Source organism: Cololabis saira, chromosome 4 (genome assembly GCF_033807715.1).
Source record: "Cololabis saira isolate AMF1-May2022 chromosome 4, fColSai1.1, whole genome shotgun sequence".
NCBI classification, from domain to species: domain Eukaryota; kingdom Metazoa; phylum Chordata; class Actinopteri; order Beloniformes; family Belonidae; genus Cololabis; species Cololabis saira.
This window is the reverse complement of record NC_084590.1, coordinates 19849345-19877197: the sequence shown is the minus strand read 5'-3', so window position 1 is coordinate 19877197 and position 27853 is coordinate 19849345. Positions and strand designations below refer to the sequence as shown.

The 27853-nt window shown below is 40.7% G+C and overlaps 1 protein-coding gene across 2 annotated transcripts in view; it reads right to left on the bottom strand.

The window, feature by feature from the left end:
* Positions 1-27853, bottom strand: part of kcnab1a (potassium voltage-gated channel subfamily A regulatory beta subunit 1a) — a 145259-nt gene that overhangs the window by 77302 nt on the left and 40104 nt on the right. The window contains exon 1 of one of the 2 annotated variants that reach the window (XM_061719117.1): positions 8000-9195. The exons of the other annotated variant lie outside the window; for it this stretch is intronic. Within the exon in view, the coding sequence (XP_061575101.1) occupies positions 8000-8208 (209 nt within the window). The 5' untranslated portion in view covers positions 8209-9195. Of the gene's footprint in view, positions 1-7999; positions 9196-27853 lie in introns of those variants that run through there. 2 annotated transcript variants of the gene reach the window in all.

The window sequence follows — 27853 nt, the reverse complement described above, 5'->3', positions numbered from 1 at the left end:
TATCCGTGTGGAAATATAACTCAAAACTCACCTGTGAGTATTTTTGTTGGCATTAAAAGGCAGGCATAGTTGGCCATTCAAATTAGGGTTAAAACTGAGGTTTTATGTTAAAACCAGGTTTAGGTAAGGGCAAGAGTAGGCATTTGGCATTCAGCTGTAATTAAGTTTAGGGCGAAGAATCCCCACAAAGATTAAAAAACATCCTGGTCTGTGAGTTTTTAAACACTTTCCAAATTCAGTGGTGACGCTACAAAACCAAGGACCCAAATGCCATAGCAACAGGCACAAATACATGTGTTGGTTTTGGATTTTGAGTATTTGTTCTTCAGTGTTCTGGAGCCCAATCAGCAGCTCGGTCTTGCTTTAACAAAATAAAAAAATAAAAAATAATAATAATAATAATAATATAAACAATAATGATGATAATAATAATAATTTTGCAGCTGCTCATACCTGTGTCAGATGCATTAGTAACTATATCCGGTCTTTTACACCATGATGCTATGCACGTTCTCAGCATTCAGAGTACCGTAGCTGAGCTGACAGCAAACCTCTTCTGCCAAATTAACAGTGTGTGAATTAGCTCATGAAAAAAAGCCAGTCCAGTTTTCACTAAGCCTCTATGTTTTTGCATCACAGCACACGCTGCAACATCATCAGGAATTAACTCTTCTCTCACTGATTAGTTTTGATTTTATTTCATTCTCCTATTGAAAAACTAATTCAGTGCAAAAAAAAACAAATGCATTGACCTGGGAGACACTTCCGTACAGTATGTACACGTGTGTATACATCTGTCAGTGTGCCCACAGGCCCACTTACTGTTCAGGTAGGTGGCAGCATGGCTTTTAAATCACAGCAGAGAGTGCCATCCTGCCATCCTGCTGCCTTTGCACACAGTGACCTGAGAACACACCTCCAGCTGCTGCTGAAGGGCCACACTCTCTTCAGGTAGAATCTGTCAGCTCTGCACAGCACAGCTGTTAAATAAACTCTGTTACTGGTTCAAATAGGCGCTTCTTAATTAAAATCCCAGCTTTTAACGTGTGTCTTTTTTCCCCAACACCATATTGTGTTGATCGTGTGGCAAGATTCAAATCTGAGCAGTATAAAAAATGGATAAATTCAGAAATAAATTGTTTCTTTGTTGTCTTTCTTTTTCTCAATCTTTAATAAATCCATTGTTTTCCATTGGTTAACCTCTTGGGCATCACAAGCTGAAATGTACTACTTGACAGATCAGTATGGACCAGAGGCTAAAGCTTGTGTGAATCTATGTCTTTGATTGCAACTGAGGTCGGGGCTTAAGCCTGAATTATGATTCTGCGTGAAATCGACGGCGTGCCTACGCCGTCGCTGTGACGCCGTCGTGAACCCTTCGGACTTCTCCGTCACTCCATTTCTCCGCGGTGCAATACCTGCCGTGACCGCTAATTCGCGATCTTTTCCTGAATGGTTTATCCAACTTTTTCCGGTCACAGTGAATCAAAGAAATAAGGACAACTATTGTGCAAAAAAAAAAAAATATCACACACACACGAAGAAAAGAGCGCTGAAAGTTCACGACTGCTTCAAACCGGAAACCGGAAATGCGTTGCTTCCAAGCGAGCCAATCACAGCCCTCCCGGTCTGCGTTTGGTCTGCGTCGCCTCGACGCGTAGTTACAATTTTTGGGAGGTGCACGTCAGTGACGGCGTCAGTGACGGCGTCGTTTTGACGCAGAACCATAACTCAGCCTTTAGTCTGAACACCACACAAGATGGGCCATAATGTGCAGTGGGCATAACAATACAATAAGTATTTTAACATGCGGTTTAGAGATTTCGCCTTCTTTAACCAGATAAGTTGATAATTTCTTCAGATGCATGTTGCATTTTGTCTCAGTCTAGATGTGACAAGACTGTGCAAGCACTTCCAAGAATCACCTGTGTTTTCCCTTCCCTTATTTATATAAGTCTGGTTTTGACAGCAGATGAGAAAATCATCACTCTCATCAGTTCTTACCACCAACCATCATCATCATCGATCATGGCAGATTCATTTTTGCGATTCACTCAATGAACATTTTATTTTTAACTGTACTCTTGGATGGAAAAGCAAAGGATGAGTCTCTAAGCATAACGAAAATCCATAGTGTATGACTGAATTCAAATGTACAGCTATGGATCTATTTCCCCCAGGCCTGAACTACTTTGCTGCTCTGCTGTATCTGGACATCCATCCATACATTTTATTTACCCTCTTTATCCTGTCCAGGGTCACAGGGTTCTGCTGAAGCCTATCTCAGCTCATTACAGGTGAAAGGCAGGGGCACACCCTGGATAGGTCTCTAGTCTATTGCAGGGCCAGGGTATCTGGACATATCAAAGTTTAAATTACTTTGACTCAGCCTGCACAAGATAGCAGTAAAAAAAATTATATCAATCCATCTCTAATAAAGTTAAGTATTGCACGACTGCTGATGGATTTGGACATATGCTGTTCAGAAGATCAGCTGTCACTATGAAAGTGCCTCATCACGTCAGACATCTGCCGGTATTCACTTGCCAGAAGTTCGTGTGTCTTAAAACATACAAATAAAAGCCGTTATGTGCCGTTTATTGTCTTCATCAGATATCCTAAAATGTATTAATGTGCAGAAACTGCCAGGTCGACACTTTTGTGTTTAGAGTGTAATAGTAATTAAAATTCGGCTCGTTATCGTTATCGCTGTGTGTGTATGCGTTGTACGGTTCTGCACATAGAACTCACAAACACAGACACACACGGAGAAGCCAACGCATCCTCATTTTTCTCACGCTTTTGCCTGTACTGCCGTGCCAGAGCAGATGGTGTGCAACCTTGGGTTCATGTTCTGAAACTAAAAGAAAGACAGACAGATAAATAGCGAGCACGAGAGAGAGTTTAGGGACAGGAAGGCAGCGATTCAGCCTGTAAGGTCCCTCTCAGAGGGGTTTATGCCATGTGCCATCGTCCCCTTCCATTTTCACGCATCTCTCTCTTCTCTGCAGCTACATGCTTATTATTCTTCCTGAATAGAAACTCTAGCTGTCCCTCCCGCATCCATTGTCAGACATAATATTCACCATCCTCTGCCTACTGAACATTTAATGACGATTTGACAGGAAGACTGCACCGACATATGGTTAGCTTCAGTATCCCGTAAAGTAGGCTGTGGGGAGTACAGATGTGCGTGTAAGCAATGCCTCTTGCAGCTGTATGGCTCAATTTATATTCAAATGCCAAATACGGAGAGTTTTCTTAAATTTCAACGATAAACCCAAAGACTTACCCCACACGTTATAACACCTTTAGGGTGTCACTGTGCAGAAGGTGAGCGTTCGCTGTGTTCGAATTAAGATATGCGATTAAAAGTATAGTATAGTAAAACTTATAGAAAAATATTTTTCACAAGGTACAGGGATGAGGGTTATTGACTGTCACCATGTGTTCATTGTTTATGTGTGTATATATATATATATATATATATATATATATATATATATTTTTTTTTTTTTTTTTTTTTTTTTTTTTCTTTTGTTAATTATTATTTATTTATATGTTGTCAGCACAATTAAGAAATATAACGAAAAAAGAGTGTATGTGTGTGTATGTATGTATGTGTACTTGTATGTTTGTGTGTATATGTATATCATGTATGTATAGTATGTGTGTGTGTGTGTGTGTGTGTGTGTGTATGTATATATTTATATATAATTAAGAAAAGAGTAATGTAAAAATAAGAAGGACATAAATAAATATTGTTAATATTTTATGGATAAGGGGCGGGATTAAATAAGTTATACTTCTTCCCACCCCTTTTCGGACATGCAAGTGAAATTACTGTGCTGTTTTTTTGTTTTATTTTGTTTTGTTTTGTAAAATTGTCTTGATCGGCCATTTTGTATTATTATTTCTGTTTTACTTGTTCATATTTACGTTATATATCATTTGCATGTTCGGAATAAATTACTAACTAACTAACTAACTAACTAAAAGTTTCATGTAATTATTTTTCAGAGCAGCCCAATGCCTAAAACTTTTGCACAATATTGCACGTCTACTATCCACCAACCTAATATGTGCCACTAATTCTACAGCCATGTTTCCAACCTCTATCATTTCAGTTTGCATCATATCATGAAGAAAAATGTTGTGAACAATGTTTCACAAAATGATCAATGACCGACAGTGATTTAAAGTGGCCGTAATTATTCACATCACTGAGTTGTTGGATCCATTTTCAGCTTTATGTTTTTTTCATGGGAGATTGATCAATGTTCAATCTAACACTATGAGGAAGACGATACTAAAGATTCCTTTTCTGCTTGTCGTTACACATCTTGGCCCAACACTCGTACTCATAAATACTAAGTTTAGACTCGCCATTTAACTCAAAGTGCATGTCATCAAACTGTAAGATGAAACAGAGCACCATGAGAAAACCCACACAGGCACGAGGGAACATCCAAACTCTTCACATGAAGACCATGCAGACCCCATGGGGCAGCCAGGTTCAACATGAAAGGTACCTGCTATTAAGTATTAATACATTCTATACTGCATCACCATTCGAGCCATTCAGATATGTTTTGTTGTGGAAACTCAACACAGTACAGTTTAAGACAACATCTCAAGCAGCAACTTCTCATGTGTCTAAAGGGAATCTGTTTGTTTCAAGGAAGACCCCTTTAAGCCTCAGGTGTGGTTGGAATTTGCACTTGAAATAAAAAAAAATATCTGGGCAATAACAGCTGAAAAAGAAGCCTGATATATCAGACCAAAATCTGGAAAGATGTGAGGTCTGAAAAGGATCCATAAAGCCTCCGCATCCAAGAGGCAGCACCGAGGCGTCTTGTATGGAGTTGGTTAGCCGTAACAGCAATCACAGCAATGAATTAGGTGACGTATTCAGAGAGAAGTAAAAGAGTCAATGGGAGAGTCTGCCGTGTAGAAGAGAAAATTAAATTGATGCAAAGAAAACAGCAAACACACATAGAAATAAACAACTTTTGCTGTAGCCTGTTGGCTCAAAGCTGAAAAAAAAAAGTCAGAAAATTTTACTGTAGATACTAAAGCCATTTATGCTGTTTACATCCAGATTACGTCACCAGTCTGTATTCATCGCGTCGCCCAGAGGCTCGCCCTACAAGGGTAGAGCCAATTTGATTGGCTCTTCAAGACCTTTGAGCATATTTAATGAGCTCCAACAGATTGTTGCGAGATGTTCCACGCAAAGCCAATTTAAATTTGCTAGTGGTACATCTAGATTTCCAGGCTACAGAAAAAGCTCAACATTGTAACTGAGGTGTATATTCATACAACAGTGCCACCAGAAAACCGTAAATTACAAAAATCTACTTCGTTTTAAACAACCTGGTTCTTTAAATTGTCTCTAAATCTTCCAGAGGGAACTAATTTGGTGCAACAGATATAAAGCAAAGTATCAATTTTAGTCAGTATGGTGGTGTGGTGCCATGCAAAAGTGTCACTTGTGTTTTCATGACCATAGGTGTAGTTTGTAAAATTTTACTAAATCATATGTATTTGCTGTCTTCACTAATGATCCATGGCTTCCGACGCAGAGCGACGAGCATCGAACCAAAGCCTGCTCGCTGCTCCACTGCTTCCCTGCTCCTATTACAGGTCAGGCCGCCGTTTCACAGCTCACTTTCATTACGCATCGTCTAGACTCACTCAGTGTCTCGACAATGCATAATGTAAGTCCAGCCTTTAACAATGCCGTAAAAGCACCAGCTTATGTAGACAAAATAAATTGTATATTCTGCTTGATGAAGTATGACAAATTAAAAACACTTAAATCAAACTTTTTGCTGGTTATATAGTCAAAACCTGACAAAAATTCTCCATATATTGTGAGAAGAACTGAATCTGGCATTCATAGATTTGGACTCTAAATGGAAAGTTTCCCTTCAGGGCAATATGATTTTATATTGGCAGATTCTTCTTCTCAGACAAGTCAAAGGACCAAAGGGCCAACATTTGGCTTGGTTTTAACAAACAAATAAACCTACGGCATCAAACATACTGCCAGATTTAGCAGTGCCACCTTCAATAGAAATAAAATCATTTTATTCAGAACATTAACTCCATCATAGCACAGCCCTCAGCCTGTCACAATCTCACATCTGCAAACCGATTCAGACACACAAAACTGACATCTTTGCAGACGCTCTGACCCTCGCACTCAAGTCTGATTTTATGGTTATCTGCAGAGACTGAAGGGGAAAAAAAGGAAACAGGGAACTGAATTTTACATAAGATTCGCTGCTCGAAGCTATAAGAGTCAAAAACACAAGTCAACTGAGCCGCAGCGCTGCTGAGGTCAGATCCGACTCAGACGCACTGCCCACACTGCAGAGCTGTCTCACCGCACCACAAAGAGAGGTAGAAAAGGTGTTTAGGTGTGTGGGAGAGAAGCAGAGGAAGAAAAAGTGCTTTTCCATTCAAGGCATCTGAAAACATTAGAGTTTCAGTACATGGGAGGTAGACAGTGGAGAGGGGGAGGTCTGAGGTTCATCCAAGAAAGTATGTGTGAGAAGCGTGGTGAAAAAGTAAAAAGACATGACAAGCAAAAGAGAGTAATACATGTCTAAGAACCGTCTCTAAACTCCTGCTTTGTCTGTGGCGAGTCGCTGATCAGGCTGGAGACTGCAGATCAGGTTCATAATGTGTAGAGCGAGCTCTCTGGAGAAATAAAAACAGGATCTCGGCAGAAGGTGCTTCAGATGGTGGTGGCGAGGGTGGCTTTATGAAACGACACAACAGGATCCCAATAAACGTCTCAGGAGTATTTATTTTGAAGTAGAAATGAACCATGGTGGTAGCTACCCATCTAGGAATCAGATTACCAACTACAGGAAAGGCACTTTCCTTTTCACATAAAAAGACAGAAATGTCTGAAGTTTAAATACAAACCAGGAAAAAAATCACCATGATGATAAGAAAATCATATTTTACAAAAGAACAGAACAGGTTAAATTGAACTTTATCAAAGTTACATGACGGATAAAACAACATGTTTATATTGAACATACGCCCTGACTCAAGAAGTATTTACAGCTACTTAGATTACTGCAAAGGACAAAATAAGTTTATATCAGTGTTGTAGGACAATATGTCCTATAAATTGATAGTTATCAAAAAGGCAGAAATATAAGGCTTTTTTAAGGATTTGCATATGTTTAATGTTCATGGGTCTTCAAATTTCTTCAAATTGTTATGCTTGGTTGCCACAATTAGGATTAAAGTTGAGCTCAAGGTATCATTTGAAATGAGATGATCAAATAAACAGTGTTGCACTAAATGAACAGTTTCATGTCGTTGTTTTTATCAAGATAGCGGCCATTTGGCTATTATTGTAATCATATATTCATTGAAAAGAATAAAGTGAACCATGTGATTTTATTTTAATCCCCAACCACAACTCTATTAATATCTAATCCTAACATCTCTGTTTTATCTCTAACCCTGGCCAACAGACAGCAAAGCAGTAAAATGAGAAATCCCTGGGTCAGATGGAGTTGGATTTTTTCTTTGTGGTGTGAACCTTAACTATGACTCAACTCCACCCTTTTCCCTTTAGTGACAGCTTCACGTCATGGAAAATGTAAGCATGTTTAAATCTGCAAAGGATAATGCAGCAGCAAACATAATGCAAAATGTTGACATGTTGTGATTTAAAAAAAAACAGCAGGCATGCAGTGATTGTGGAGCCTAGAAACTGCAGCAGTTTTACACATTTTGAGCCTTTATTCAAAATCCACCACATCAGTATATATGATGTAGTGGGACTGCAGTGGATAAAAGAAGAAGAATCAACAGCAGATGAGATGGTAGGGACGGAAATAATGAGAGTAAATGCACCAAAGCTGCTTTTGCTACAGTCACTGGATGCAGAACATGATGCACACATACACACACACACACACACACACACACACATATGCACACATTCCTAACTCTGACGCTCACACACCTGTACTTCATGCCCGTGTGTTTCCCTGTTGACTCTTTGAGCGAGATGTGGCGTGGAGTGAAGGCGCCGAAGCTGCGAGCGATGATGGCCACAGTGCGGAACTTGGCCCTGGCTTGGTTGACCACGTTGGGGCTGGTGGCGCTCTGCTTGCTGTGGTCCCCATTTCCTCTCTTCAGGTTGTGGTCCGTGCAGGCGATGGACACCTGCATGGCTGAGCTTCAAGAGAGGTGGCACAACCTGAGACTGGGAGGAAAGCTGCAGACTGACGGAGAGACTAACGGGTCAGTCTGAAGACTTCAAATCTCTTGCTTTGAGTCTGTCCTCTTTTGCTCAGGTGGCGTCCCGGAGTTTCCTTCTGAAGTTCTTTCCAGCTCAAGTCTTCATTTGTGCACTTCAGAAATTCTTCATTTTCACGTGAGTCACTTTATTCTTTGAAACAGAGGAAACTTGCAGGATGTTTTTCCTCTTCTCTTTTTAATTCCCAGTGCTTACATCAAACCTCCTATTTCTACTCTTCCTTTATAGGGAAGAAACTGCAGAGCAGGTCATCAAAACCCTACAAAAAACAAAGACTCTTCAGTTCTTAGCAAGATCTCCAATTTATTCCCTTAAAGATCTTCTTTTCTCTTGATTCTTCCCTTTGATGCCGAGCTTGAGGATATATGTGCATATATCTATATATATACAAATATATACATATATAGTTCTGCCAAAAGGATTTTAGCTGCAGAGTGTAAAACAGAGGAGGTGGAGAGAGTGCAGGGGGATGGCAGAGGAAGGAAAAACACGCTGAGAGACACGGAGATGCGATACAGCCGCTGCGCTCTCCCTTGTCTGACTGTGGGAACGGTCCGCAAGCGATGGCATGTGAGAGAGGGGGAGAGGAGGGGGAGGGAGGAGGGGAGAGGGTCAGAAAACGGATAAGGAGACAGGACACAGATGAAGGAAGTAACAAGGGGGGTAGTCCCTCTCAGGTCCTGGGTCAGAGCGCCACCACACTTCTGCCATCAGCACTTTCTCCGTCTTCTTCCTCTCCCTCCGCTCCGTTCCTGACGATGTTAATGTGTGTCACTAATATGCGTGCGCCCCAGTTTCTCCTCCTTTCTCCCCTCTCTTCTCATCTGTTTTTCCAGTTCTGGTGTGGCTCCTGTGCCTGGTGTTCAGATTCCCAGCGCTTGTTGGCTTCCTCTTTTTGTTGATTCTCTCAGCAGGACAGCTCCTTCACAGACAGCGCACCGTCAGGGAACTGAGAGACATGTGGTGCAACACAGCTTTCTCTGCCACCCTCCCTTCCGTTTGCTTTCTGTTGCTTCCTATTTAGCTTCCACTCCACCAGTCTCTCTCCTCCTGTCACTTTCTTACTCTTATTCTTTTCCATCTTCTTTTCTTAAACCAATATAATCATATAAGTTACAGTAAAGTAATGCTTAAAAGTTTGTGACAAAAAGGTCCTTCAAGCATATAAGAACATTGTTTTTAAATAAATGAAACAAAAAAAGAATAAAATTCATTCAGGAGAAAAAAATATCTCCAAAACTGTGTGGACCAACGTGTTTTTGTGTATAAATATCTACAATACCTACGAAACCTACTAAATACCTCAGGACTTGGACTTTCCTATTACTACATACTGGTTTTACTCTTCTGCCTAAAGACCAGTGGGCCTTTAGATCTGAGATTCGGTAAAAACAAACAAACTGATACATACATTCCTCCTCTAATAAAAGTTGTAATTTCGTTCATTCGTAAGTTCATTGTTCATACGTGGTGGGAAGCAGTACCGTCGAGACTTAAATTGTTTGTTTTTTTAAATCAGTCACAACATAATCCTTCACATTTAATCCAAAAAGAACACATAATAGGAACATAAAAATGACCTAATACAAGACCTTTACTTGCTTAGAGGTAAGTTCCTTCGTAAACTCTCTTTTAAAAGTGATCTTTGTTGTTTGACCACTCCCAAGGAGTCTAAAGAGCCCATTTGTTAAATAAAACTGGGTGTCCACTGGGGGTGTAACAATATATCGTGCCACGAAATTTTGCGATACAAAAACGTCACAATACGTGTCGTGGAGGTGACAAACTGTAGCGCGATATTGGGTTATTAATATTAATCTATTGTGTTAACTAGTAACACGCATCTGACCGCGCCTCGACCCGCGGACCAAAATCTTACTACGCTCAGAAGAAAGTAGTACCGTTTTGCGGTCCCGATCACGGGGGCTCTTGCAGGGTTTTAAGCTCTGAACTTTGAAGTCGGCGTAGAGTTAAAGCGACACTACGTAACTTTTCCACCTTAATATCATATTTCCAGAGTCATTGTGATGTTACATCAACTTCCTACAGGTTTAATGACACCTCTGTCATGGTCTGAGGGGGTCTGTATCGCTTTCACTGGCACTATGTAACTTTGAGGAGCATGGTAGGAACCCTGCCACACTAAAAAACTACAAATTTTACGACTTTGACTGCTTTACGGCACATACGTCACTTCCCCCTCCTTCCCGATTCGTAGTCGAGACAAAAATGGGCGGGGCTTGGAGCGCAGAGGCTGAGCTCAGCAGAAGCTGGTGTTGAGCTAAACGAGGAGCTGGTATCATGGCCGAAACAGCGAAAAAAAACGAAGAAAATAAAAGTTTTAACGGAGCGGAGGAGGCGAAAAAAAGAAAGCGGGAGAGTAACAAGCTAAATGCCCGGTGGAGAATAAACATTGGCCCGGCGTTCTCTCGCTACAAGCCCTTGCAGCCGCCGTCTTGGACAAGAGATGGTTGAAGGATGTAAAGACGTTCATCACCTCCAGGTATGCACTTTTGTCAACACCTATGTCAGTGTGTTTTACAAAAACAATTATCCTGAAACTACTACAGCTGCTGTAAGTGTTGCTACTGTATCAAATGTCAATATCTATGTAAACCTTTTGACTCTTCAGGTCTGTATATACAGATACTTATACACTGATGGTAAAAGCAACACATTTGTAGATATAGTAAAATATAGCCAGAAAAATGAAATATATAGGCAAAGTATACACTTCCAGATGAAAAAAATACAATATAAACACCATAAGCATATAAAATAAATCGACTTTGTTGGAATTATATTAAAATAATAACAAGGGTAGTAAAATAAACCTTATATGGTGTTTATAATGTGTCGTTTTATCTTGTGAGTGTATAAATATATGCATTTCTCTAATTTTTCTATAGCTATACATTACTTGCTTTTACTTTCTGCATAATTACAGTGACTTCAACAAAGAAAAAAATTCAAACTTGTGATCAACAAAATATGTTGAATGATTTATATGTCAGTAATTATCAGAAAGACATAATGTTTTTGTATCTTTATTCTCACACTCTGCAGGACTACATCAGATCTGGAAAACTTCCAGAATCACATCCTCATGCAGGGAAGGTTCTCCTACTCCAGCAGTGAATCACACGCGGACTCTCCCAGCACGAAACATGGATGGACACAAGATGCTACTGCTACTATAGTCATTGTATTTATTTACAGTAACTTCTTACGCTGTTTCATAGTTCAGTTTTTATTATCAGTTCATTATTTTTAGTTTATTTTTCTACTACTCTATTTACACTTGTTTACTTTATTCACAGTAATTTATCCTGTCATACAGTTGTTCATTACTGCTACTGTGATACAGATTACTTATTGTTTATAATAAGTATGTATGGGATAACTGCTGTCACTATGCAAATGACAAAGTTCACGAATTTTTCTATTTTCTGAAAGGTGTGTAAATAAAAGTCTGTCTTGTTTTGCACAAATGTCTTTATTTTAAACACACAAAAACAACTGTACAGGAAAAAATGGAACAAAAAAAAAACAATATCAAAATATTTGCAGTAATCCTCATAAAGGTTCCATTCTACAGAAGACGGGGAGCCCTGAAACCAGTGTACTGTCCCATTGGGTCTGGAAAGGTGTCTCTTATTTTCCAAACATCATGCTGCCAGAGCACAAACTGGCGATATGTATATATATGCATATATATATGATATATATGCTGCGTGTCGGTTCTGTCTTTGTGGGGGTTCAAACTCTGATGAGGTAGAGGTAGAGGTGTTCTCACGAACAGCAGATTCCTGATAAAACGAGACAGAATTGTTATGATACAAATGTAAATGTAGAATTCTATGATCAATAAGAATCAAAATTAGAATGTTTTCACATACTGGGGATTCGTCTTGGGTTTTGGTAATTCTAAAATTACTGACAATATCAACAACAGACAGAGAAATAATAGTGATCATAAAAATGTGTAATTTGCAATGAGGAAGCTTTATAAAATAATAATACATTTGAATAGAATTACAGCACTAGAGGAAATAATGCAATGCGAAGAAAATGTATAGAACATTTCTAGTATTTTTCCTGAGAACTGTAAAATTGTGCAGGGCTGATCTGCAAAATATAAGGAATGGGCATTCAGTTATTCACAGGTTATAAAGTATTTTTTCATTTTGTCAGTAAGTATGTTGGACTACTAATTTATGACGAAGTCCCTCTAAAAAACGTGACAGGAAAAAGGTGCAGAGCGTATGAGTTTGTAGGGCGCATTATCTCGCTGAAACAACTTAATAAAACCAATTTGAACTTAGTGTTTTTCAACATCGTCATATTATATTGTTTAGCCAAAAATAGATACATTACCTCTTCATTATCCATCCTGCAAACGACCGCTGAAAACAGAAAAGTCGTTTTGAAAGTCTGTCTTCTCTCATCAAAACAAATGCAGCGGCGGGGACGGGGGTTTTCCGGCAGTACGCGCTGGTGCTCATGGGAAATGGAGTGTTCTTTCTGGTAAAGCACTACCGATTTTTGTCCAAAGGAGGCGCCAAACTCAACAAAGCTGAAAGTTCCGTTGTGCTGCTTTAAGCCTTACCTTATTAAATTAAACCTTCTTCGGGTTGTGAGTAGGATAAACACGGGGACAACTTCTGCATCAACACAGCACCTAGTGCTGTATCACTCCGCCCAATCTAAAACAGACTAATTACTACAGATAAACTGACTAGTGTCATTATAGTCCCTGATTTACATCAGAATATAAAGAATATATTTATAAAATAATGAACCCTGAATTACCAAAATAACCTTCTTAACAAAAATAAATCTCCTCTTACACTTATAAGGTGAGCATGAATCAATCTGTTTTATGATGTAAAATTGTATGTATTTATTTACTTTTATTTAATTTTAGTTGTTACATTTCTGGAAAAGAAAAAAGTCAAATCATACATGAGAGAAACTATTCAGTTTGTGGCAAAATATTTGTACTTGTATGAAACTGAAGATGCATAATGCAAACCTGCAAACCATTTACTTTTAGTTCAGTTTGTGGAAAATAGTTGGCCTGGCTTTCTCTTTAAAACTTAAACAGTTATAAAGCATTACAAACTGTAACAATAGGGCAAATGCACAGCATTGTTTTGTATTTTGTGTCTTTCAAATAAAAGACAATTTTTTCCAGTCATATGTTCCTCATGCAAGGTTGTTAAAAAAATACTGCTATAATATCGTATCGTATCGTTATCGTGACCTCAATATCGTGTATCGTACCGTATCGTGAGATTAGTGTATCGTTACACCCCTAGTGTTCACTCACATGTGATTGTCAACTTATTGATTTGTGAAAACCTCCAACTCACATTTCAACCTCAAGTTAATGGATAACCCTAAAAGTTAAATCTTTCAGCACTAACCGATTCGTATTTTGTTCGTACTTTTTCTTCACTAAATATGCATGCAAGTACATTAGGTTTGTGTTATTTGCATCTGTAAAATGTTTAATGTAAGCACTTTTGGTCATATCTGCTATATACACAAATAGTGTATTTGACAACTGAAAAGAGTTTGAACCACCAGCGCTACTGGTAATAATTCCCTCTATAGCCAACAACGATACTCTGCTGCAAAAAGCTGCTGTTACAAGTCAGAGACATAAGCATTTGCTGACATAAATATTTTTTTTTCAGATCTCCCAGCACACTGTATAAACAACACCCATAGGCAGCCACAAATCAAAGCCAGGAGCAGGATGGATGAGATGGGGGGATGTGCAGAGCGATTGGAATCAGAAGAAAGAAAAAAGACCAAAAGACATAGACTGAAGAAAATCAGGGCTGAGAGGGGAATTAATGCATCTGTGTGATTGTCAAAGCACATCTAAGTGAATATATTTGTGTATGTGTGAACAGGGGTGTCAAGCAGAGGTAAATGGAGCGTTTTGCTGCAGGGCCTCGCAACACTCTCATTTACTGTTTGTGTTAATGTGTGAATGTGCACACTCACACACAGATTAGATCATGTGAGGTAAATGTCAGCACCGCTCTGTTTCTACGGGGAAGCGTGGACCCAATAAAGACAATAAAAATTATGAGGGCCAGACAAATAGATAGAAAACAGCTTAATACTGCTTTAATTGGTTTGTTCTGTTCCGGTCATTGTCTCAGATTAAATTTAACAGGTGATGCACGTGGATGCGAATACAAAGACTTGGGTTGCAGCAGTTTAAGCCACCAGATGTGAACGTGAATGCCATGGAAATGTCAAGCTCACTGAGCTGCTATCAGGGCACTTTTTTCTCAAAAACAGCATCTGTAGAAAAGTAGAAGAGGGAGGTGCAGGACCAGCAAGTAGCACGTTTTTAAAAAAATGAATAAAAAGCAGCTTCGTAAACCCCCCGAGGCATATTAAACAGTTGTTAGTCCAGAATTCACGACACATACAGTCAGTGGTTGGTGTTATTAGAGTGGGCGGCAGCCGCTGCTGTAGTCGGTGCAGATGCTGGACCAAAGAAAGAGGTCGCTTTCGGAAGACTACTGTTACCTTTCTTAATTTCCAGTCCTATCTCCGAACCGTAGTTGGGAGAGCTGGTATTTATACGGTTTCTGGCTCGGAATTGCTGGTAACCGGCGGTTGTCTGGGTCTAGGAGTCCGGGGAAAGTGAAGGAAAAAAGGACGGAGGAAAAATACTGTCCGTGCAACGTCGCACATTTATTACAAACTTGTAAAGAGCAAACAAAACACGTGAGGGCCGACAACTGAAAGCTAACGGAGGACACACTGAACACGTGTACCTGTCTTCCACACGCGCACACCTGCATCTCCCCCTCTTTCCTCCGCTGCACCCACTACGTCTCACACACACACACCCGAACACAGACACCGCCTTAAAGGGGACCGGGCTGGCCGGTAACACTATTCACAGCTTTCTTTTTTATATCTGCTAATTTTCGCTTTTCAGCACCACTCTGGTATGTTCGTTTCATTTTTCTTGGATGTTAGCTGGTTAGTTTAATGGCGGGTAGTGATTTATTATTGTTTCTTCCTTGCGCATTTATTTTTTTGTCAGTCAGTTGGGGGCCCCCTGGTGGCCGGGGCCCGTTTCAACTGAAACGGTTGAAACATAGGTAAGGCCGCCTATGCATACAGTAGAACAGCTGTGACATCAGCTATCAAATCGGTAGCCAAATACCAGAGCCAGAATTCAGTCCCAAGTCGGTCTGTTCTCCACAGGATGAAGAAATATCCAGGCTGGGGGAATTTTAACAAGCTACTTGAAAAATCCTTTTGTTTCATTTCCTTTAACAACCATCATGTCAGTGATGTAACAGCCAACGGCTTAAGTCTTTACAGCTGCAGATGCTAAATATAAATCCATAAATAGACCTGCTTAACATCTGCATTCAAATGTTGTGATAACAGCCTCACAGTGTGCTGCCAGCACCTTTAGGCCAGCTTCACACCAGCTTTGTGGAGAGTGCTTTTCATATGCATCACTGACCTGCTGTCTTGTGGCTGCGTGTGTGTCCGTCCATACCAGCAGCGTTTCTGCTGCAGTGCAGCCATACAATCTGTTTTCTGATGGCGTCAACGTGATGACCAACAAAGGCTTTAACTATGCAATCCATTTGCCAGATAATTACCCAACATTAGACAAGTAGGCAACACATCACAACTCTAGACGTGTTTGCTGAGCAGCTGGAGCGGCAGCTGAGAGCTGCATGCCGCACAGGCCGGGTCCACGCTCTACTTGGTCAACGTGAGTGGTGACATGAAAATCAGCACGCAACACTCACGCTTTCCATGGCCTTACATAGTCCGAGGGGTCTGTGCGCCTTGGCTTTGTTTCCTGTTTAGTTACTCCCTGCATGTGGCCTCCATCACCTCTCCTCGCCATTCATGTTCTCGTTCTTAACAAACTGTGTTATTCCTGCAGGATGTGCTGCAAATGTGGAGCCGTCGCAATTTATGGTTTGATGAGAAATAAAACTGAAATCACTGATGTCAAAAGCTGTCTCAACACATTAACGCTAACAAAACTTCCCAAATTTATATCTATATTAGATAAGCCTTTCTTGTAAGCAATTAGACAAGTAGGCAACACATCACAACTCTAGTTGTCAGTAGAAAAGTGTTCTTGATGTTTAATACTTGTACCAGAGGGCTTACACTGAATATTTCACAGTTTGAATCTGGTTGTCATGTGGTAGATGTAACAAGTGTCAGGGTAAAAACATTTTCCTTTCAAAGCTGGTTTTCTGACTTGCCAAACGCAGTGTTGCTAAAAGGAAATGTGATACAGCACACTGGTAGATATGCCCCAGTTTGCACGCATCCCGTTCAAAATGTATTTTCTGCCTTCCTCAAATCAAATAGTTTTTGGTATTTCCACCTCTACAGTATTTCTCAGGTGACTGTGCACACAATTTCAGATCAGTTTGTACTTAGTGGAAAAGCAGCTCATTCAAGATCAATATCGTCGTGCTCTCCGGGGAACCTCAGACTCCCAACCAATTCCACACGAGAAACTGGAGCAGGGCTTTAAATCCTTCTGCCTTTAGTGAAGGGGGGGAAGGTGCTGAGCGAAAGAGGACTGTGGTTAGAAAGTAGTGTTGTGCTCAACTGACTACATCACACACACACACGCGTACTTGACTGTGTGTGAGTGGTGGGAAATTGTGCGAGACATAATTTACTGTCAAACATCATGGGAGCTGGATCTAATTTGTCTGGGGGGGAGGTGGGTGCACAGGTAAGTGCAGTTGTTTAAAAGTAAACCTCTTAAAATGATGGATATCACATAACTAAAGCACACTGACTAATCTGATATACAAACTATAATTTACTGATTTCAGGGGGAGTTGTGTATGAAGGACGCTGAGTAGCAGAAGCACATTGTACACTATGAGAAAACCTGAACGTAAGACCAATTTGGGGGGGTCTTACAGTCCTACATTCCTCATGTGGATATGTTTTAAGGGGCAGTTACATGGGTCTGTGAGATACCAGTCCTGTGCCCAGTTGATGTTTGGGCCTTGGGGTTTGAGGTGGGTGGATAAAAGAAGGGTGTCGGCAAGAGAAGTTCGAGGTTTTATCAAAAAAGGTTTATTTTTTTAGTTTTTCCTCAGGCATAAAAAAAACAGAGACACATACTCAGAGACTGCCTCCCTCTAGCAAAAGAAAAGACCATCAAAAACTGTCAGGTGAGCCACCCTCTTAAATAGCCCAAACCAAATTGGTCCAATTGGGCAGCTACCATCTGCAGGGGTTTACTCCCCTCCATAAACATAACAATTTCAAATAACAAGGTAACAAAAAGACAAAACCACAAAACCTTAATCATTTAACAATAATCATAACACTTAAACATAATCCCACATAAATCCCAAACTGAAAAATGACAATAAATTGGTACATTTACAAATCCAATCACCCCTCACCTGTCTGACACATTCACACCTGTCAGCACTCAGCATGAATAAAGGCGTGGTCCCACTGCGGTGCGCGCCTCCGCAATGGGACCCAGCTGCCTGACAGCTGCGTAGCATGCAGGTGAGCAAATGCTGACCAGTTTTTTTCAACAAAAACAAAATGAATTGTGACTAGTTGATACCACACCACATTGACTGCAACTAAATAAACATTACAATAAACCTTGGTCCCTGAGGTCATGAGGGGGGGAGAAATGTGCATGTTCACTTTCTCACAGGGTCCCTGCAGCTAATTCAATGCAGAGTTGGAGTTTTCTGCATTTTTGGCAATTAGTCTGACTTAAGATGATGACTAGGCTGTAGACTTGGATATTTTAGTTTAGTTTAGTTCCTTTCTTATTTTCAGTGTGTGAGAGTCACTATTTTATTTTTGTTTAATTTCTTCCAACCCTTTTCTTCTGTTTATGTGTCAAAACCATCCATCCATTCATTTTCTATACCCATTTAATCCTGTACAGTGTCACACAAAAACTTTATTTGTCATTTTTTGTCTTCTTTTTCTGTTGTTAGGTTAGTGATAAAATGTAATATTTAGAGATTATCTGTTAGCACTATGGCCTTGGTTCCCCTGGATATATTGGTGCCTTTATGTTTTAACACGCGTGAAAAAAAAAAGGTCAAACTGTCTCACTATTTATTTACTTAGTTTTCCCTAAACCACTGTAGTAACAGCGCTCACAACAAGCGATGTGAGACAAAACACACTGTGGGATGTATTACATCTATACAACACCGAATCAACGTATTACTATTACAGCTCCAGATTTCTGCCTTTGCTCTTGTGGTCGAGTTAAACTCAAACAGATTCAGCAGTCAGGCCAGAGAGGCCTCTGCCTTATCATCACCTGTGCACTATATACATGTATGACATTTTTGGAACCAGCCATCTAACTGAATTACTATCAAAGCCACTTACATTAGCTGCTGGTTTGGCCTAAAGTAGTCTATGATGTGTTAGTAGGTTGCAGAAATGTTCAGAAACTTTTTCACTGTTTTCCTGATTATCAGCTCTGTTTTGTTTTTCTCCCAGCAGATGCCCCGTACTCAAAACTGTGAGCGCTAGGCAGTGACTGTGTCCTACTTTTGCACCTGCACGTGTGTGTGTGTGTGTGTGTGTGTGTGTGTGTGTGTGTGTGTGTGTGTGTGTGTGTGTGTGTGTGTGTGTGTGTGTGTGTGTGTAGGGATGGGTTGTGAGCTTTGTCAGCAAAAGCCCACGCACTACATACTGAAAAGCCTCACTACATAAGATTCTTGGTCTCACAAGCCAATTCACAATCGATACTTGGATCAAGATCAATCATGTTTCACTCTAAAAAGGGCTTACCTCCATGTTCGCCAAATTAATAACTCCATGTAGTAGAGAGTGTGACACATGAGATACAGTGTGTGCATGCTACAGTAAAAGATGAATTAAGCAGGAGCACTGAGCTCTGTCGTAGATGTCTCAGTGCTGTGTAAGTTCATACTTCTCATGAACTAGTTCAAAGTTCAGTTCACATAGTTTAAAAATGAACAGGTTCATACGTTCATAGTTCACCATTTTCATTTTGAACTAGTTCAAATTCAGTTCAGTATCAGTAATATTCAGTTTCAGTATTTACGAATGAAGTACGAATGAAACGCCACCCTATCCTAAAACTGTTCACCGTATACCAGTGGTCTTCAACCCTGGTCCTCAGGATCCCTGTCCTGCATGTTTTAGATGTTCCCCTGCTTCAGCACCCTGATAAAAATGACTGTCATTAACAGACTTGTGCAGACCTGGATGACAAGCTGATGACGGCCATTAATTAGAATCCGGTGTGATGATGCAAGGAAACATCTAAAACATGCAGGACGGGGGTCCCGAGGACCAGGGTTGAAGACCCTGCTGTCTACAATCATGTATTGTCCTAGTGGCTTTTCAACTTTACTCAGAGGCTGTAAATCTCCAACAATGTAGTCCATTATCAGTGTGTCTACCTGTTGCAGGTAAATCAACCCCCTTAAGGCTGCAGCAGTGGGACTGGGGTCGTTTGGGGCTGTTGGGTCTTCTTGGTCTTTCCTGATGACTTTTTTTGATTGTCAAGGACTCGCAGATATTTCCTCACACTGGACGGATGCTTTAACTCCACATGACGTTTCAAATTTGAAGTTTACGAGGCAGACGCTCTGACTTGTTTTCTCGGCGCAGGTGGACATCATTTGCACAGAAAGGTTAGATTTTTACCATTGGACACTTTGGGAGATGATGTGTAAAATTCCTGCAGATAATGATAAGCGGATCATCATCTGACGGCTCGCTGACGCAGCGTCTGCAACGTCTCTCTCTTCACTGGTCATGTAAAGACTGCACCGACCTCGGGCCGCCGTTGCCATGGAGATGGAGCCCGTTGTTATGCTAGTGTGTGCGCTGCATTGTGGATGATGTAGTGTGAAGTCATCGTCTCGTTGAGTATTTTAAATGTGCATGCTGCCCGCTGGTGAAATGTATTCCGTAATAATTGGACCTAAACAGTGAAACTGAAACTCACATAATCTGAACAGTTCAAATTCCAGTTCGTGATCTGCAGAATGAACAAGTTCACGTTCAAGTTCTTTATTTGCAAATATGTTGCGTTCAGTTCACTGTTCTCACAGAAATGAACGTGTTCATGCACAACACTGAGATGTCTACATTGTGACAGTCAAACAAGGGTTCATTCAAGTTTCACAAATTGCACCAGCATCTTGTGGTTACAGTTTTTTCTGAAAGCTTAGGCGCTAATTATGTTCTTGTAGCACAATTTCTAAAACTATTAACACACATAGCAAAACCACTCACTGAGTTAGCGAAATTAAAAGCACAAATACTGCTTTGCACTCAGTTTGTAATTTTGTAACACACACTTTTCAAAACTGTAGGCACAATTCACTGCTTACACTCAATTGCCAAATTTCCAAAACACTCCTAGCAAAATTATACACATGTATGGCTATTATTTACACTATTTTGCCAACTGTCTGGCACACTTTCACATGTGAAAACAATTTTAGAGAATTAGTTCACTTTGCAATCAGCCTAAGCACTATGAATAAGCCACAGGTAAGCTGTCTGTGTGGAGTACAATGGAAGGAGCAAGAAGAGTAAGAATCAGAGGAGGCCGAGGAAGAGGACGTGGAGGCGAAAGAGTTGGAGGAAGAGGACGTGGAGGTGAAGAAGCAAGAGGTTTAGAGGAAGTTAGAGGAAGAGGACAAGGAGGAGCAAGAGGAGGACGAGGAGGGGGAAGAGGAAGGGCCAGAGCAGACCTGATATGTAATCATATGGGACAATGTTAGTTTCCATAGGGCTGCTTTGGTCCGCAACTGGTTTACTGATCACCCACTCTTCATGGCACTCAACCTCCCCCATACTCTCCATTCTTACTGTAAATCCAATTGAAGAGTTCTTTTCTGCCCGGCGCTGGAAAGTCCACGACCGCCTTCCCCATCAACACGCAGCCCTTTTACAAGCAGTGGAGGAGGCATGTGGAGATATTGAGCAGGCATCATGTCAGGCATGCAAGGAGGTATTTTCCCCGGTGCCTCGGACTGGAGGAAATCGCATGCGATGTGGATGAGATTTTGTAGCCGGACCCAGAGAGACGGCATGATGTAGGCTGATTGTCTTTTTTTTGTGAATTTATTATTTTGTGTTCTGTGCTGTGTCTTTGTTTTGACGAGTGTGAATAAACACCAATACTTGAAGTTTGGATCCCTGTGTGTTTACAGAACTATGACAAAAGTATGACCACAAACTGACCTAGCCACCTTGTGCACAGAAAAAGAAAAAAGCCAGATGTGTTTACTGTCTGATATGAAAACACCATTTTTACTAAGGTGTGTAGAGTTAATCAAACTGTGTTTGATTTTGCAAGAGAACTATAACGTTTTGATAATTTGGTGAAAGGTTTTCTCATTTGTGTGTAGAGTTTAGCAAAAATAGCCAATGTTGCAAAAAATGTACTTAAGGATTCAGAAAAAACTGTAAGGTTGCCGGGGAAAGGAACATTTCCAGGCGGTTTGCATGGAAAGTTAAAATGGAGAATTGATAGTAATCCCATTTGGAAACTTTCCAAGGGACTAATTTGGAATATCTGAAAAAAAAACGAATATACAGGACTTAATTTGATCACTAGCAGGCAGGTGTGGAAAGTCAAGGGGGTAAAAAATAACAATAAAGCCATTTTGAGCTAGCCAGCTGTCTTTCCTGTCAAACTAGGAAAAAAAACATTTCCAGTACTCAGCTCTCCAAAGGTTGGGCCCCACACACATTACACAACAGGACCCCGGAGAGACTCCTCCTGGATCAGCTCCAGCCCGTAGTCAGACCTCTACCAGGCCCAACTAGGAATTGAGGATGCACTGCGAGGGTCATGTTTTTGACTTCTCCACTGCGTTCAAGACCATCAGGCCAGCTTTGCTTGTCGAGAATCTGACAGTGATGCCGGTGGATGTCACCCCATTATGTCCTGGATTGTTGATTACCTGACTGACAGACCACAGTATGTGCACCTGCACACTCACCAGCTATTTTATCAGATACACCTTGTACTAGATCTAATAAAGTGCAGCAGCGTAGCCATGACGCAATGAACCGGATTCTAGGAATGAAATGTGGATGTGAGGGAGGAGTGCACACGGTAAAAATCTAGTCTAATTGTTTGAACAAAGAATATACTGAAAGATGGTTTCCTTCTTATAGCCTAACCTGTAGTTTGACAAAAATGTCTAAGGTATCCCCATTAATAAAATACCTGCAAATTCTGGGAGCAAGCTTTAATATCATATAGAAAAAAGAAAAAAAATTGAAGATGTAAAGATGACAGTGCCTACAGCAGAATAATTATCACAAAATGAATTTCAAAGACCACAATGCACAGGTCCCGTACTTTAAAGGGGACCTATTATGAAAAATACATTTTCTCTTGCTTTAACATATATAAAGTAGTCTCCCCTCAGCCTGCTAACTCAGAGAAGGAGGAAAGCAACCAAATTCTGCAGTGTCTATACAGTCGCCCGGATGAGCCGTCCAGTGTGATGTGGATCTACGAGTCGTTCAGATTCTGCTCCCTTTCGTTACGTAACCAAAATGCAATTTACATAGGTTGGCGTCCGATGTGTGAAACCACGCCCACAACTAACTCCGCCGACGGAGCTTCCGCCATTTTTTCGTAGCGGTGCATCGCGTCATTCAGGCAACCAATCAGCACAGTACCTCATTATCATAGCCCCGCCCACTCAGAATCCCGCATAGAGAATGAGGTTAGAGAATGGGAAGATAAAGGCCCCGTTTACACGGAGCAAAAACAGAGGCGTTTTCATGCGTTTTGGCCGTTCGTTTACACGAAAACGGAGGTCAAAGTCACCAAAAACGATCATTTCTGAAAACGCCGGCCAAAGTGGAGATTTTCAAAAACTCAGTTTTCACGTTTGCGTCTAAACGGAGGAAAACGGAGGAAAACGGAGATTTAGGCTCAGAACTTCACAGAAAAGTCACCAGCATCATTTGTGCGACCTGTGTTTACAATTTGTTTGGCCACCGTCAATATTTTCTTGTATTTTATATTCTAAAGTCACACTTAAAAAGTAAAACCCCGTCCACACGTAGCCGGGTATTTTTAAAACCGAATATTTCCCCCCCTCCGTTTATAAAATAATTTGTATCCACATTACATCGTTTTAAAAAAAAAAAACCCTTCCACACATAACCGAAGATCTGCTTTTTCGACCACATTCATAAGCATTCTAAACCTGTAGATCATCTGCGCCTCCCGGGGAAGCTGCAGCTTCCCCGGGAGGCGCGTCTCCTTCTCTGTAAGCCGCAGTTAACGAGCCCAAGTCCCCCCCGTGTCCCGCCACGGAGCACCGCGTTAATATCTTAATATCTTCGGTTTAGCAGATACCCGGCTACGTGTGGACGGGGTCTAACTCCACTTCTCTGTCACTCCAAACGAAAGACTCTCGTTCAGTCTTGGAAGTAACTGGCAGTTAAGGCTGATTTATGGTTCCACGTTACACCAACGCAGAGCCTACGGCGTAGGGTACGCGGCGACGCGCTCCGTACTGCCCCCTGCAGGTTTGGCTACTCATAGCACCTTAACAGCGTTTTCATGCCGCTTCGTGTAAACGAGGATTTTTTTGAAAACGTAGAGGGGGAAATATCCGTTTTTGTAAATACCCGGCTACGTGTAAACGTGGCTAAAGACATGGCTCTGAGGCTGAATTTCTCATTTATTTAGCAAAAACAATCAAAACCTTGTTTTTAAGACATTCAAGGCCTGTTTAAAATAGGTATTAGATGGCATAATAGGTCCCCTTTAACTTTAGCAAAGCAATGCAGTTAGACGATCCACCGAGAAGCCTTCTGCAGAATAACAGCATTAGAAAAAGAGAACAGAAAGACTTTTAGACGACGAAGTGTTTACAATATGGTAAGTTTGTCAAATAAGATTTTCTTCTTTGAAATCTTATATTTGTTCACTTTAAAAAACATGGGGAAAAAAGGAATTTTGCTAAAAAATACTGAGGAAATTTGTCATGTAAAAGTTACTTTTGTCATTAATTGTTCACTATTGCAGAAACTTTAGCATGTAAATATAATAAAATATTTTTATTTGAATAGTCTTTAATCGTGTTTTTGTTAATTTCTTGTGGGAATTTTACCGAGAATAAAATAAAGTCCAAATCCTTAATAAGTCTAAATTGCCAGAGCAGTGTAGAACATATTGTGGGGTATATATGTCCTTGTCTCCGGGTCTTCTACATGTGTGCTGATGTTAGTTGACAGGGCACCATCAGGGATGTTTGCCCTCCAAATGGCCGTAAGGATCATTTGTCCTGCCTGCAGGACAGAGTTGTTCCCAAACACATGGCCTTAGCCTGTGTTGACAGCTGCAGGGAGGCGCTGATGTTCCTGCAGAATCTGATATGTTGCATTCTCAAAGTTGCATAAACTACATGCAAAGAAAAAAAACTAAGTTTAAACAAGTCACTCTGAAACTAAATAAGAACATTTCAGTAACATTTGTATTGTGGTCATTCTTCTCAATCTGAAACCATCACTGGGCCAGAACTTTGATTGGGCCAAACTTTGGACAGTCAGCTCCTTGAAAATGATTTTTCTCTGCATCCAGGAGTAATTTAAAATTACACCAACCAATGGGGTAAGTTCATTCTTTTAAATGTTTATTCCTATGTGTGTTTGCTGTTTTCTTTGCTTATGGAGTTGTGAGGATACAAGAATAAGGTTTTATATTAGGATCATCATGCATTTGCAAGTCTCCATTTCAGTTCCTAGTGTTTCAATTTACTAAATACAGATGTCAATGAACCCAAGACCACATCTGTATGTTAAGCTCGTAAAAACATACCCAATAATGTATGAAAATGCTAGCTTAAAACATAACATCTCTTCTAACAGGGGTATTTATATGCCTCCGTTCCCCAGACACATTACTTTGTGCAAATTCCAAAAGTACTACAGAATTTCCAAAGCATCATTCTATCTAAAAGTGAAGAAAGGGACACATATCCTCAGTAGGGATGTGTTCTCAGCAAGGGTCTCCAACCCTCCAGAGCCACTGTCCTGTTTTAGATGTTTCCCTGTTTCAACACAACCCCGACAGACTTCTGTGTCAACAACAGAGTTGTGTAGACCAGGATGTCATGCTCATGATGAACATTAAAAAATGTTAATTCAATGTTGAATTATGGTCAAAAAAGTAGATTTTTGTGTAAGATCAACAATTGATGTGGATCAACCATCGAACAATCATCCAATTATACCCAATCAACCAATGTTGAAAAGATGTAATTGAATCAATGTTGTTTTGTGGTTGAATTTTAATGCTAATGTCTAATCAATGTTGAGTATGTATGGATTCAGTATTTCTGCCTAACCACATTTCAACGTTGATCCACTCATATTTTTCTATCAGGGATGTGTTAAAGCAGGGAAACATCTACAACATGCTCTCGAGGCCCAGGGTTGGAGACCCCTGTTCTACGGCATTTCAAGTTTTTCAGATGAGCTTCCACCATCTTGGTGATGGTGCATGTATTTTTTTGATACTGGCAGGGCGTCTTGGGAAAAAGGTCTATGATACCAACTGAATGTCACACTTTACTCCCGGGGATTGATCTTTTGTGACGTTAAAGTGTGAAGTTCACTGCACCAGGGTAGACCATAGGTCAAGGAAGCTACAGCTGTAAGCACATTGTAGCGATGAGTCTTGGCCTTAAGATCACAAATGTGTCAACATGTCAGCGTCAGATTGTGCTGTACGCATGTGCCGAGTTCAATCAAAAAATCACCCATCCTCCTCTCCCACGGCTCCCTACATACAGTAGGCTATCCCATAAAATTATTTGTTAGAATACATGAATCCATTTGGTTTATTGCATTTAAAATGTGACACATCAGGAAAATAAAAGTCAATACTGGTAGTACTGATACTCACAGTTGCATCTACAGACCTTCAAAAATGATATTGTTTTAACCTGCTTCAACGAACACCAAGTAACCTCTGTTTTACTTTTCAGCAGTGATGAATGAACACAGGATACACTCTTCGTAAAACTGTACCCAGTTTGCTTAACATGAAAGTCAGTGTTTCCATCAGTAGCTGATCGCTGAGGTGTGAGACGAAAGAAAGATGCCAGACACTCTGCAGCTGCCACCTCCACTCACAGCATCAACATTACCCACTAAAATAAAACCACATCTACTCTAGAATAAGATAAGGCTGTAACGAACTGCCGATTAATTGCTGTGGTGCATAACATGGCTAACAAGTGTTTAAACAATTCTGCCTTGAACTAAATCAGACATTTAACAACCACAGCTGTCTGTGACTACGTTTACATGCAGTCAAAATTCGGGTTATTGCCAATATTCCGGTTACTGAAACATTCGAAATATTCCGTTTACATGCGTGAGCAAACAGGGTTATTCCTGTATACATGGTAATTAATCATTCGGGATATCCCGATCAAACCAGTGACGCACGGAGAACGTGATGACGCAATTAGCGTCATTTCCGCTTCTTCTTCCTGTATCCAAATTCAAAACAAATGCTGCTTCGCGCAACTTTTCGCTCACCTTCTTGTAAATCTCGCTATCCCCGTACTTTCTACCGTCTACAAATGCCAAAATGTTCATATCCTTCATTACATTTATGAAGTGATTAGTCTCCTCCTCACTCCAAAAGTGTGGCGTGATCTTGCGTTTCTCCATGTTTATAAGAACCTCCCTGACTCAAAAGACCAGGATTCCTTGCGAATAGAGCATGCGCAGAAAACAAATTCATGTTCCGTTTGATCGGGATATTCCGTTTGGCGTTTACATGACCGAATATTCGGGTTTTAAAAGGAGTGACCCAGGGGTCATATTCTGGTTTTTAAAAAACGGAATATGAGCAAATTCGGGTTATTCAAAGGGGTTATTGGTGCTTACATGGCCGTGCAAATTCGAGTTATTGCCAATATTCGGGTTTTAAAAGGGTTATTGACTGCTTGTAAACGCAGTCTGTGATTATCCATCCATCGTCTTCGGCTTCATCTGAGGTTGGGTCGCGGGGGGAGTAGCCAAATCAGGGAAACCCAGACTTCCATCTCCCCAGCCACTTCGTCCAGCTCATCTGGAGGGGGGATCCCAAGATGTCCCTCCAGTGTGTCCTGGGTCTTCCCCGGGGTCTCTTCCCAGAGGGACAAGCCCAGAAGACCTCTCCATGGAGGCATCCAAGAGGCAACCTCACCAGGATGCCACTGGTGAGGATGATGTGGAGGCTGGTCCACCATGCCATGGCCAGGAAAAAGACCACAATGATCCTCTTCAATACGAGATTCCACTCTCCGTCTATAATGATATTCAACTGTATTTGAAGTACCCAACTCAATCCTCTTTCAGACAGAGGGAGAATCCTCTCATCCAGTGCAAACATGGTTTATCCAAATGTGTCCAAAACACTGAAGTGATGATGATTGTCCACACAAATAATCACCACAGCTCATTTATTAGAATGACAACAAAAACAAGGAGCTGATGTCTGCTTCT